The 13,096-nt window shown below is 40.0% G+C and overlaps 8 protein-coding genes across 8 annotated transcripts; 4 read left to right on the plus strand and 4 right to left on the minus strand.

Annotated features, from left to right (window-relative positions):
• Nucleotides 1-443: 443 nt before the first annotated feature.
• On the minus strand, nucleotides 444-1,508 carry PAS_chr1-3_0174 (One of several homologs of bacterial chaperone DnaJ, located in the ER lumen; the record flags this gene model as incomplete). Its single annotated transcript, XM_002489473.1, has 1 exon — nucleotides 444-1,508. One exon carries the CDS (start codon nucleotides 1,506-1,508, stop codon nucleotides 444-446), a length of 1,065 nt encoding a protein of 354 aa, XP_002489518.1.
• Nucleotides 1,509-1,807: 299 nt separating this feature from the next.
• Nucleotides 1,808-3,151, plus strand: PAS_chr1-3_0175 (Essential protein involved in mtDNA inheritance; the record flags this gene model as incomplete). The annotated part of the gene is made up of 1 exon (XM_002489474.1): nucleotides 1,808-3,151. One exon carries the CDS (start codon nucleotides 1,808-1,810, stop codon nucleotides 3,149-3,151), a length of 1,344 nt encoding a protein of 447 aa, XP_002489519.1.
• A 123-nt stretch (nucleotides 3,152-3,274) lies between these two features.
• On the plus strand, nucleotides 3,275-3,646 carry PAS_chr1-3_0176 (Hypothetical protein; the record flags this gene model as incomplete). Its single annotated transcript, XM_002489475.1, has 1 exon — nucleotides 3,275-3,646. One exon carries the CDS (start codon nucleotides 3,275-3,277, stop codon nucleotides 3,644-3,646), a length of 372 nt encoding a protein of 123 aa, XP_002489520.1.
• Nucleotides 3,647-3,949: 303 nt separating this feature from the next.
• Nucleotides 3,950-4,972, plus strand: PAS_chr1-3_0177 (Hypothetical protein; the record flags this gene model as incomplete). The annotated part of the gene is made up of 1 exon (XM_002489476.1): nucleotides 3,950-4,972. The coding sequence occupies one exon, from the start codon at nucleotides 3,950-3,952 to the stop codon at nucleotides 4,970-4,972; it is 1,023 nt and encodes a 340-aa protein (XP_002489521.1).
• A 4-nt stretch (nucleotides 4,973-4,976) lies between these two features.
• Nucleotides 4,977-5,486, minus strand: PAS_chr1-3_0178 (uncharacterized protein; the record flags this gene model as incomplete). The annotated part of the gene is made up of 1 exon (XM_002489477.1): nucleotides 4,977-5,486. One exon carries the CDS (start codon nucleotides 5,484-5,486, stop codon nucleotides 4,977-4,979), a length of 510 nt encoding a protein of 169 aa, XP_002489522.1.
• A 190-nt stretch (nucleotides 5,487-5,676) lies between these two features.
• Nucleotides 5,677-6,102, plus strand: PAS_chr1-3_0179 (Hypothetical protein; the record flags this gene model as incomplete). The annotated part of the gene is made up of 1 exon (XM_002489478.1): nucleotides 5,677-6,102. One exon carries the CDS (start codon nucleotides 5,677-5,679, stop codon nucleotides 6,100-6,102), a length of 426 nt encoding a protein of 141 aa, XP_002489523.1.
• Nucleotides 6,103-6,199: 97 nt separating this feature from the next.
• Nucleotides 6,200-8,395, minus strand: PAS_chr1-3_0180 (Non-essential protein of unknown function; the record flags this gene model as incomplete). Its single annotated transcript, XM_002489479.1, has 1 exon — nucleotides 6,200-8,395. One exon carries the CDS (start codon nucleotides 8,393-8,395, stop codon nucleotides 6,200-6,202), a length of 2,196 nt encoding a protein of 731 aa, XP_002489524.1.
• Nucleotides 8,396-8,615: 220 nt separating this feature from the next.
• Nucleotides 8,616-12,971, minus strand: PAS_chr1-3_0181 (uncharacterized protein; the record flags this gene model as incomplete). Its single annotated transcript, XM_002489480.1, has 1 exon — nucleotides 8,616-12,971. The coding sequence occupies one exon, from the start codon at nucleotides 12,969-12,971 to the stop codon at nucleotides 8,616-8,618; it is 4,356 nt and encodes a 1,451-aa protein (XP_002489525.1).
• Between the last annotated feature and the right edge of the window lie 125 nt (nucleotides 12,972-13,096).

Here is a 13,096-nt window from a genome sequence, read left to right on the forward strand (position 1 = left end):
ATGGCTGATAATTCTCAGGATCGTTTTTGAGACTCCCTCTAGGCTATTGTCTTTGCGATCTACCGAGGTTCCAATCGAGGCTGAGTTTGGTCACAATCCGGTCCCAAACATCCTAACATAGTTTTTCACTACGATCTGGGTTCTCGCCCAAAGTTCAGCTAAATTTTAATTTCTCTCTACTAACAACAATCATTCGGCGTCGTTATGAGTTCATCTTTCTATAGTCATAACTTGATTGCCGAGGTCGGGACCATCTTGTTCTAACAAAACAAGTTGATTTTATTTCCAGATTCACGTGGTTGGTAGATCAATGTTTATAGAGAGTGTATCTCCGGTTGATGAGCAAGGCTCTGAATCTCTCGGTCATAAACTCTCGTACATTTCATGTTTTATCTGTATTAAGCTCTACACTCCTCGACTCTGTTTCTATCTGCCTATTCGCCTCACAATTCGTCTCTAATTTGTTGCGGGTAAATGATATGGTACTTGATAAAGAGATCACCATGTTCGTCATAGTGGTCATGTAATGGCATCCCTCTACCCTTGATGGTGTCTACTTGGCCGTCAACTACCACCTCTCCTTTCTTCTTGGAAAGAGTAATCGTGTTCTCTATTTTATCCAAAAACGCAATTTGTCTCTCCCAGCCACCATGCAATGCCTCTTTCAGCGTTAATGCTTCGTCTCTGTACAGGTTGTTTCCTATTCTTCTATACCCCATGTTGCCTTCGGCTTTCTCCTTGAACATGATTTGTAGATCACCTGCAATCCAGTCTGGAGACTGGTCTCCCTGACCTTCCAGGATCTCAACATGGTTCCTACTAGTTCCCGCCCCCAAATGCACATTGTGAATTCTGGGTCCTCTAACTACACGGTTTCCTTGGCATTTCTTACACTTGTGAGTGATCAGATTTCCTGTTCCTGAACATTTTGGGCAAATTGTTTCAAACCTCTGTTGCATGCCACCACCAAACTGTCTCGTTTGAACAACACGCCCGTGCCCTTTGCAAGTGTCACATTGATGAACTTTCCCGTCTTGTGAACCTGATCCAGAACAAGTTTCACAGATATTCTGCATTTCGATTCTAAAGTCGTTACTAGCACCATTGTAAAAGTCTTGTAGACTGAATTCTAAATGTAACAAGGAACTCTTACCCTTTGGTTTGCCTCTGTGTTGCTGTCCACCTCCTCCGAAGAACTGTTGAAACATGTCAAATGGATCATGGAATTGTTCCTGTCTTGAGTCCAGTCCTTCTGCTCCAAATCTGTCATACCTTTGACGCTTCTCGGGATCACCAAGCACATCATAAGCTTCTCCAACTTGAATGAACTTTTGAGCGGCTTCATCATCACCCGGGTTCTTATCTGGATGAAACTTCTTACTCAACGATCTGTAGGCCTTCTTGATATCTTTTTCATCCGCATTTTTAGCTACTCCAAGAACTTTATAATAATCTGTCTCGGCAAACACCGTGGCAAAAACTAAAAGAAGTACCAGCCATATCTTCATTGTACACGTAGCAGGTTGTAGTAGAGGAGAAAGAACCCTAGCGCGATGATTTTTCAAGATTTGCTGGGGTCTACTATGTACATATGAATACGTGAATAATACATCAAAAAACTTGATGAAGTGTGTAGTAAGAAAATTCTGGTGAGCTTATATGGCAGTAGTTACTGGTCAAAGTATTTGCAAGGTTTACTCGGGTGGACAATGGGTTGTCCAGGTTGGTCCACTATTTCCTTATATCTGCCATCCAACATCTCGAAGCTTATCTGAAAAGTTCCTCCAAAAGCTCTTCACCTTAGGATATGCAAGAAATATTCACTATAGGTCTATCCAATCACGCTAATCATGTTGTGACTCATTTTTTCAACGAGCAAGAATCACACTTTGATTATACGGGCATTGGGAAAAGTGATTTGGAGCCAGAGGTTTTTTTCAGAGAGGTCAAGACTGGGAATTATGTCTCTCTTACCCCAAGGGCATTGCTATGGGATCTTCATGGAGGAATTGGAAAGCTTCCTGGATCGCAAAGAGTTTCTGCTGAATCACCTGCTGATCCCGATTTTTCTTTGGACTCTGATTTTAAAGTCGAAAAAATTGTTCAGCCACCAATACCAGAAAGTAACTACCAAAAAACCTTGGATGAGAACAAGCCTGTATTCAGCGTCGACGACACAAAGTTTTGGAGCTCATACTCTACAATGATATTTGATGAAACAAGAATAAAATGTTTGGAAAAATGGGAAAATGATTCAGGTAATGGGCATTTAAGATCTGCCGAATCTGTCAAGTTTGATGATTTTACAGTAGGAGCAGATGTTTGGAAAGACGAAGGTCAAAGCTTTATTGATAATTCTTTCAGGAAAGAACTTGAACAAAGTGATTTATTGGATGGAATTAACCTTATAGTAGACATAGACTCTGCTTGGGCTGGTTTTGGTTCCCAGATGTTGCAGGATATAAGAGAAGAGTTGCCTAAAAAGACTATCCTAGGGTATGGTTTGTTCCAAAAGGAGGTTAACTTAAAGAGAACGATTTCTAGGATACATGGCTTTCTCGGTATGGTTGACAACTGCTCTCTGGTGGTACCACTCTTTCAAACTAGTGAGTCTCTATATGAATCAAGTGCTGTGGAATCGGTGGTTGTCAGTAGTATCAATGGGTTGTTCAATTCAAAAGCTCAAGACCAGGTCTCAATGACTCAATTTGTGGATTCAATTAGGCTGAATAGTAACAGAAACATTATAGGAGATGTTTTTTGGGATGACAAGCTTCTTTCAGGCCCACTCTGTCCAGGCAAGATTAACAATCGTAACCAGTATGTTTACAGTAGAAGTGTTATCCACAGAGGTAAAGGTCCTACAAACAAATTCTACAGCAATTTCGATTATCTTAAAAGCCAAGGAACTTCTTCACGGGGAATGAACCAGTATAACGTATCCCCATTGGGTCAACCGCAGACGTTTCCGCAGATTGTCGATAACGATGTGTACGTCAAACTGGACATTAATACCAAACCTCGTCAGGATCTCTTAAATATGAAAGATATCGTGAAACGATACGTCAGCTACGACGAACGAGAGGAGCTTGTTGACCATCTTCTCTCATTGGCTGAAGAATACGAGTATGGGTTTATTGATGAAGACTGAATTATCTCAGGTGTGTGCCATATTCTAGTCTTCTTCGCATTCAACCTCCTCTCTCTATTTGTGCGCCCATTGGAACATTGCATATTAAAAACTTACTCAGCTTATCCTTTCAAATTTACGGCTATGCGATCTATTCCGCCTCCGAGACAATCCAGGTTGAGGACCATTAGACGCCTTTTCCATGTAATAGTTGCTTCCATATTGAAGGGGCATATTACAGATCCAAGTGTATTTCGAAGGAGTCGTAGGCTGAGATATAAAAATACTATATCCAAGATTCGTCAGTCCCGTCTCTCGGGAAAGGCAACTAGTAGACAAAAGTTGCGGAGTAGGCTTGCTAAGAAGGTGGTAAATAGTACTACGGATGTCCTTATAGCTGATACCATTGATGAGAATAAAACTCTATCTAAACCCACAAGAAACGTTTTGAGACGAATGATTTGGCGAATGAAAAAGACCAATCAGGGAAGAGTTAACGTAGTAGTTAGGATATAGAGACTGGATATTTAAATGAACTATCAATTAGAATTGAATGAATCTTGGAAGGAGGTAGCAGGACCTTGGAACTTGAGCAACCAAATCGGAAGAACAAATCTCAATAACATTCACAATTTCTACTATATAAATAGACCATCCAATGGTTTCACACCGAATTGCCTTTGCCACTCTATGATTTTTGATTATGATGTTTTGGAACCTTCATGTTTGTCTTCCAAAAATAATCAATCCATATACTAATGTCAGTACCTCACTTTTTATCAAAAGTGCGATCTCCCGATCTCTCTTTCCTCTGCACCCATGAAGGCCTTCTCCAAGAAATATAAGGCAGAATGGGCTCTCTTTTCTAGGTTTCTGCGTGAAACTAATCCAAAGAACACTCCACCCGAATTTGTTATACGAGACTTCAAGGCATCTGTTAAAAACAAACATTCGTTATCGACGAGACAAAGACATCGCATCAATGATATGTGTAGCCATCTCCAAAAAAGCCCCCAACTCTTCAAGAATCTAACTCTGCAGAACACTAAACTTGGCGAAATTATAAATAAAACTGCGTGCAAACGTCAGCAGACTCCCTCTGGTGACTCGGGGGCTTATCGCATATTGTTAGATAGATACAACCAATCCATTGATCCAGTCGTTACCAGGGAAATTAATAACGAGCAGGCCGAATTACTGATGAGACCTCGTGATGATGCTGTACCTACAATGAAGAAAGACACTACGAAGCTTCCAGATGAAAAATCGTGTGTAACTACTGAAGAGATCGATGCTCTAAAAGTCTTCCTGATAAACGCCAAGAAGTCGAGAGATTTACAGAGAGAATCGATGTTTAATGCTAAAAAGATCTATGAATGGACTCAAAACAACAAACAGAATCGAACTTTTGAAACTAAAACCTTCTTTACTCCTGTATGTGTTCCGAAAACCCTGGTAGATTCTAAGGTGGTGGTGTCTAATGATTTCCTGTTCCCAATTGCAAACTCACATTCAGAAAAGGAGTACATGATCATGTATAGAGATGGTTCAACATCAAAGTCAAGTGTAAACCCACTGGGTCCAAAGTATATTCCTCGTGATATGTTTACTATCTTGAGTCAATTAAGCGATCCGGAGGTCTATTCCAAGAAAATTGCCAAACTGCATAAGCAGAACTGGCATTTAATTGGAGGGGGTCTCCAGGAGGATCAATTACTGGTTTTTGAGAGAGAAAGTGACCGCAAATCGAAAACTTTTAAACTCGGTAGAAACCTATTAGGTGGTATGGCTGCTGTATTTGTCCTTATAGTGCTGTATCCCATGCCCTTAACAAAATTATAACATTTTACTGTGATTTTTCACTTACTGAAACGAACTTGAGAGAAGTGACTCCTCCAAAGCTCCCCTCCCAGGCCCTTAAACGCTGGACGTTTTCCTCGTTGGTCAGGTCTGGCACGCTCCATCCAGCTGAATAGAATCCACATTCCTGTTCCCTTCTAGCTTCCAGCAGCATTTGCTTATTACTGGCTGGTCTCCCAGGTCTTCTTGAATCTTTGAGGTCCTGCAATTCCTGATCGTCCCGAGCTATGAATGTCTCAATGAAAGCTTTCATGTCGTCTATGGTGAATATTTTTGTGTCTAATCGGCTCGTCTCCAGTATAGAATCCTGGAAGAATGCAACTATCAGAAGGTCATTTTGTTTCTGCTCTGATCTCAGTTCTTTTTTGGCTGCAATTTTTTTCTCTCTTAGGGATGCCCTCGTCAGCTGTTTGAACTTTCTACCCTTTGGATGAATAGCACTTTTTGACTTTGAAATATTTTTGGTTACTTTCCTTAGACTCTTTCCTATGGGCATTTCTTTATTACTGCTGGGAGTGAGGCTAGATAGGGATCTTTCCAAAAAGAAAAAAGTAAAAATATTTAATCTAAAGATCTAGTGAGGAAACCTAGTTTTAGTCGTGTGCCATCCATTTCATCCCTATCGAAGAAAAAAACTCAAGAAAAGCCCATCATTCCAACAGTACAAAGTGGAGATATCCTTTACCATGGTCAAATACACAGAAGAACAATTATTAGAATTACAAAGTCATGCAGTGGTCTCAAAGAAAGATGCTTTGGAAGCATTCAATGCTCTTGTCGAAGAAGTAAAGACGCAAGTTCCAGATGACCAGTTCCTTAATGGCCGTAGACGTTCTTCAGTGCTTGGCACGAGACCTGTGTTCAGAAAGAAGAAGGCAGATCCTCCAAAGGTGGACGAGGATGGATTCATCATTTCTAGTGGCAAATCTACTCGCAAATCCGTCAGTGCAAGCGATGATGTTGAAATTCAGCAATTCAGAGAGCTCAACTTGAAAGTCAAGTCAAGTAAGATTTCTTCGAATCCTGCAGACTCTTCTACCCTTGTAGATCAGCCCAAGGTTGCCTTTAACGCATTTGACGCTCTTATGGACAGTGATGGTGATAGCGAATAGAGAGAGATACGTGGTAATATGAGTACAGTTGAAATGAGACGACAAAGTGGAGAGAAATACTTATATAATGAGTAAAAGTACATATATGACGGACTATTTATGGAGTTATATTTATCTGATGGTATTTTTCATCTGCTGAATCAACAGCAAGTTGGTGTACCAAATCTTGAAGTGAAATAAGGTCGTTATCGTTCTCCAAAAGTGACGGTGTAACAAGTTTACTGGTTACCGACGAAACAGTGGGATCTTGACCACTCACAGCCCTTTTCAAATCTGATATCTGAGGTGGACGTCGTATTTCCAGACTAAAAGTTCTTGGATTGAAACTTTTCACATCCATGATGTTGATTGTAGAGTTGTTAGAGGAATGTGGGCTTGATCTTGTGTAATATGGGGATGACAACGAGCGGGTAGAACGATTCATCATCATCATGTTTTTCAGCACATGATTTCCATTTGAGACTCTGAACATTTCTTCATCCACCGACGGAATATCGGACACAAAATTGGATTGGATCACTTTGACAAAATCTTGCTTCTCTATGTCTCTTGGACTGAAGTTTGAGTTCTTTGTTCCATTAGGCAAGCTCAAGTCCAATGCGGAAATATTTTGGTTTTCATTGAGTGCTTTGCTGATATGGCCTGAGACAATATCCTCAAACTCGGGGTCATCTAAATAGGTCGCTGCATAATGTAAGAACAATAGTGAGGACTCGCCTTCAGGTCGTTCCAAGACAAACGGAGCACCATTTTTCACTGCATTGACTCCAAATATCTTTAACAACAAGGGAATAATCTGTGATAATAGTTTACTAGACTCTTCATTAGGAACAATTTTGTCTAGCATGTAAAAACATAATGAAAGTGGATTGGTCGTTCGCGTTAGATATTCGTTATAGTTGGGTACTGCCATAGAATACTCAGAGTTCTCACTGTATAAAGATTGTAGGAACGTAATGAAGAGCTTCAGAAATGGTAATTGCACCTGCAATCGTTCGTCTTCGTTAAGAGAACTTCCTTTGAGAGCAAGGATGGAAAACAGTATAGACCAACTATCAATATTTCCGTATTTGAATTTCATATCTTTGGGGTTTTCCTTTGATGTTTGATAGATCATTTCAATGTTCCTGGCATAAACTGGAGCAAATAGAACAATGTTGTTATAATTTTCTTTCAACTTTACAGAAATCTCTTTAACCATATCCGGAACTTGAGATCTGTAATAATGATGAAGAGCCAGACTGGATATGCATTTGACGTAATTTTCTGTCAAGTTCAATTTGGATTTTAAACAATTCGCTTGCAGCGTAAGGAACTGTCTTAAAACGTCGATTACGGACAATCCAACTAAACTGACAGATGAAGACAGCAGATTGCTTATTTTCTCGGTGAGAACGGCTTCATTCTTATGGTCCAATATGGACATTAGGCTACTCAAAACAATAAACCTTAATTGAACTGGAGTCCAAGAAGTCAACATTTCCAAAAGGGCATTGGACCATGGACCCTGAATACTCGGTTTTGATCTGAGAATAAATTCTGCTACTGACTTTGTAGATTGCGTAAGAAATGTAGTTGATGTAGTATTAAAATGTGCTTTGAGAGACTTTAACACAACTTCTTCCACGTTATCTGTATTAATTTCGTGCGACACGTTAGTTTTGGTTCTGTTCAAAAGCTGATGTTCATTCAACGACAATTTACTCAGAATCAAGTTCATTGACTTGGCAATAATCCTTTTGTCCAGACTCGGAAAGTTACCATAGCACTTGGCGATAATCTCACAGGTTTTCAAGGAAAGAATTAACCAATCCGAAGATTCTGTATGTGACTTAGTCGCCAACTCCTGCTGCTCGATGTAGTAGTTGCAAAGCTTATTGAACCTGTCGATTATTTTTTTCTCTCCGGTGAAGGACTTGACAGTCACATTCTCACAAAAGCTCTTGAATAAAATGAAACTGTGCTCTTGAACTGTCAAATCATGCAGTGTTGACACGTTAGTGAGGATGTTAATGACATTATCTGCAAAGACACTCAAGTTGTCAGAACATCGGATAACCAGCTGATTGAGGATATCCAAAGTTACCAAAACATTGCCGATTCGACTATGTCCAACGTCCTTGACGGTTTTCTTTTCCAAGAAGCCGCCAACTTTTTCTAGCTTCGTCCGGCGGGTGGTAGCGTAGTAGAGCAGGTGGCTAAGTTCAGCATTGTTAGGCTTTTTTTCGGTGCTCTTCCCTCCCGGATAGCATTGTAGGATAAACCGCTGATGCTTAGGTTTTAGTTTCAGCATTCGGTGGAATTGACTTCGGCTTCCGGAAACAGGCTCGTGAGTTCGTGGAAAGAAGTTCTGAAATTGAGGTTGGATTTTTGGCAACGACCCATCGAATAGCGAATTGCCCTTGCAGACGTTTAACTATTTGCCCTTAGTAAAATAAGGTTAAGATGGCTTGACAGCCAAGGTAATATGGTTACTTTGTATACAATCACTATGAAATGTTTCTAATCGACTCTCAGCTGCCAAATATGGCTTGGTCAATGTCACGGCTTTTTTCCCACTTTACTCTAGCCTCGTTGAATAGTTTTCGCAACTTTTCTGCATCCCCACATGTGGATTGAAATTCCAGCATAACCCTTTGACTGTCCAAATATGTTCCATAATTCGATTGTTGCTGGTAGATATTATTGTTGCTGATGTCCATATTCACTCTAGCAACATGTGTGTTGTTCGGAGCTAGAAACAGATCTCCGTTATCTCTAATCTCTGCAATATAAGCTCCAGTTTTATGGATGAACTGGGCAAACTTGAATTCTGGCGTTCCCCATGAGTATGCAACATTTATCTCCACTTTGGTAAAGAAAATAGTTGTACGATTGTCCAGCATAAAGCCCGATTTGTCTAATAAATAAAGATGGTAGAAAAATTTGTTTTCGTCTAAGGGATTGTTGTCCTCTGGAGTAAACTCCTTTTCGTTCCATGGATTTAAAGCCAGTCTAATCGTGACGAATGAATGGAATGGATTTTTTTCAGGCATGCTGCAAAGCTCAGCCCATGGGGTTTCCACAAACTTCAACCCATATCGTTCGCACAACCTTGTCCAACTGTTTACTGTATCTTCAATCAACTTCGTTGTTGTATTCAGCCACTCAAGACGGATATGGAAACAATGCTCTGGATTGTGCACTCTATCGTAGTGGACTTTGACCAACTCCCTACGATATGATTTCTTCTGTTGATCAACGTCGTAAATGACGAATCGACTCAACATAAACCGCTTTGGTGCTCCATCAGTAGTTTTACTGGTGACCTTCTTCAATGGTGAATCGGTGATCGTACCAGATCGTTCCCTAGTTGTTTGGGGAGACAACATGGGAGATTTTAACTTGGAACTATCAGTTATCGAATTTGAGCGGGATTCTCTGGTTTTAATACTAGTATTTCCTGGTTCAACCTTCTCCACGTATTCACTGTTCAGACGATAAAAATAGTGACCATCAAGAAAACTATGACGCTTCTCGACGTGACTGAACAGTCCGTTGTTCATTAGCTTATTCCCATATCGTTCGGCTTCTTCACGAGAGTCGATGTCATTGAAATTCTCAATCATCCAACTAACCAATTCCAAACCAACAAAACAATGACGGTGAATTCGGAAATGCCATTTTCTATCAGCTAAAACAATTCCGTCCTTCGACTGCAAATAATGTGCTAATTGCTTCATTGAAATGTTAGTGTTAAGCCCTAAACTTTCAACGAGCATAGTGTTTTTATGTGGTTTATCTGGATCGTAGACTTCGGATTGCTTGCTCAAAAATGTGAACAGATCGCCAGTGTAAAAGTTGATCTCTGGGAGAATTTCTTCTTTCTTAGCTTGTTTAGTTTTATCCTGTTCTGCAACATGTCTTCCCTTGTGTATTGTAGCAATCAGTTTGCGAAGACCTTCTAATCTCAGTTCTTCCGGGCTCAATTTTTCTTTATTTTCATTCAGCTTAAAAGCATAAGATTTCTCCGGAATATCGGCTGGAAGTATTACAAATTTCATTTTATGATAGTACTTTTGATCTTCATCCACAGACTCATAGTAGCCAGCCAAAATTTGATCCAATTGGTTCCAATTATAGGATTTGATCTCATTCTTGAAGCAATCAACTACTGATGGTCGATAAAGATCATCGTATCTGGTTCTTATGTTGCTGAAGTAAGATCCAACGTCTTCTGCTTTAACATTGATGCTTTTATTGGATCGGCGATACAATTGCACATTTGCCTTTCCGTGATAATCACAACTGATTCTGTGGATTTCATCCTCCAGTATCATGTATATTCTGGACCCGTGATAGCTATGTTTATCCAGATACTTGATCAACAAATTCGGATCTCCTCCAGGTTTCCTTCGTGACTCAACAGTATCTACCTTCTCCCCAGTGCAGATTTGGAATCCGAGAACCAGTCTCAGATATATCATCTCTCTGATTAGATCTCCAGTGTTTATTTTTGTATCATTGTTATTAAGGATAACATCATAAATCTGGAAAGTGAAATTAGACTCAAAGTCAGAAAGCCTAGGAAAAACCTGTGTCGTGAGAGGGAGAGAAGCAGGGGTTGATAATGAGGACCACTTGACAGCCCTTCTCTTAACCTTTGATGGAAAAACGTGTTGCCATCTTCCATAACCAATCATCTTTAAGAGTTCTGAGGTTAAAGCTTTGCTGGGATTCTGAACAGTTGTCCAGTAAGGACTCAACTTATCATCTCTTTGGGAGTTAACATCCTCTGGTACACTGACCGAACTATTAGTTCTAGTTAACGATGGTGGGGATTGAGTTGTACTTTCAACTTTCTTGACTACCTTTTCTAACCTCCTCGGAGGTTGTATACTTTTTGATTTTATTGTATCTTCCTTCATAGTAAACATTGATACTGGCCTGACGGTCTGCGTTTTGGGCTCTTCTTTATCAAATTCTGCACTTTTTACTCGAACCAAAGAGGCCGGAAGTGAAGATATTCTTTCCCTAATAAAGTTGCCGATCCCTGACTTTGAATCGTCATTGATAAAGTTTAGCAGAGATGACCTTGCTGAGATGCCTAATCTGCTGTTTGTAGTACCTAAAGCTTTCACATCAATCGTTGATGGCTGACACTCTTTCGTCTGATTAATTTTGAACGTCTCAGTGCTTGGTGAGTTCTTTTTGGGAACTTGCAATACTTCAGGGCTTAGATGAAGTGGTATTTTCTTTACTTCTGTAGTGTGAGGAGAGGCTGGTTTAAAGACATCTTCGTCATATTTATCTATGACTTCATTGATAGACTTACTATTCGGGTTAATTCGTAGGTTCGGAAGATTAATGGTTTTTAATTCATTTTCCACTACTCCCATCATTTGAATTTCATATATTTTGCATCTTGGCATCCATTGGCTAATATACTGTGAAGAATCATTCCAGAAACTTACATCCAACCAGGTCGGTATACAATGTCGAATTTTCGAGTTAGATTCTTTGTACCTGAAAAGTGGTACAACATGCAATGGTGGTTGACTCAGACATATAACATCTATGGCTGCATCTACCTTTGCCATTTTCTTGCTAGTATGAGCCATCAAATTGTAATCCACGTCGTAGATTCCAGTTCCTGGTGAAATTAAAATAAAATGGTTTGAAGTATATCTGAGCTCTGGATCCCTGAAATGATCAGTAACAAGTGTAGTGGCCAGGTTTATTGCCTCGATTAAGTTTCCTTTTACTGCTGGTAAGAACCTACCTTGTATGACATACTCTTCATTCCTATCAGTCTTGCAGGGAGCCTTATTTTCCCTCAGCATAATATCCTTCATAAAATTGGCAAATTCAAAACGTAAGGCACTCATTATTTCACTCCACAAAAGGATGCTTACCTGGTCTACTACTACCCTGTAATAGTCTTTTCTATCTGGTGGTCTGTCTCCTGATCCTAATAAAGACCAAGACTTGTTACCCAAGTCAATGCTACTAAATAAGACAATAGTGATTAGATGGTGGGCACCCAATTCAGTCCACTTGCTAAATACTTTTGGAAACAATGAGTTTATCAATTTGTTGAACATTTGTTGCCCAGTCTCTTCAAAATCCCACATTTCGCTGGAAATTTGGATTAATATGACCAGTTTTACAGACTCTGACCTGAAAACAATCCGTGTATTCTTTCCGACATAGGCTGAAAACACGGATCTTCCTCCGACGTATATTTTGCTCACTGTGGTTCGGATAGAGCTGTCAATAAATGACTTTTTTTCATGCTTATAAACGCAAGTGCCGGCAAGCGTTGATGATAAACACCACATATCACCTCGTGAAAGATGCACATCTTTGATTCTCAGCTCTACAACATCTGCTTCCGCATCTTTACGTTTTCTCAATCGAAGAAGAACTGGAGAACCCCTCTTTAACATTAGTAATTCTTGTAAAGAGCCAGTTTGAATTGAAACTTGAGGCTGATTTGGATTATTACTTGTATTAACCTTACTACTAGGTATTTCATCCTCAACATATTTTACTAGGAACATCAATCTTCTTGGGGTACCTTCTAGAGACTCCAATTCTCCAATAGTTCCTGGTTTGATACCCAGTGCAGCCTTGCCTTCCAATAAGACAGGTGCCGTGGAGGCCCTTGGCTCATGGAACTTTACTGCGCACTTCATTGGTTCGAACAATTCCATATCCGTTTCCTCTTCATAAATTTGGGGCTGGCTAGCTTGAGCAGAAGGTATTTCAGATCCACGCCCAGGGCGTTTTAGGAAGCTCCTGGAACGGATTGGAAGACTTCCAGTGTTTTTTCCAATAACAATACTCTGGTAATTGGAGGACACACCCCCCCTTTTCATTCTTTCCATTAATTTGAGTGCTGAATGAAAAGAGAGCTTTAGTCACATTACTCTCGATACTGGGGCTTCGTAATGTTGTTATGATTATGTAATCATGCCAGATTCTTGTTTAATATTTCGAGAGCTGATGTATT

Source organism: Komagataella phaffii, chromosome 1, assembly GCF_000027005.1.
Source record: "Komagataella phaffii GS115 chromosome 1, complete sequence".
In the NCBI taxonomy this organism is placed as follows: Eukaryota; Fungi; Ascomycota; class Pichiomycetes; order Pichiales; family Pichiaceae; genus Komagataella; species Komagataella phaffii.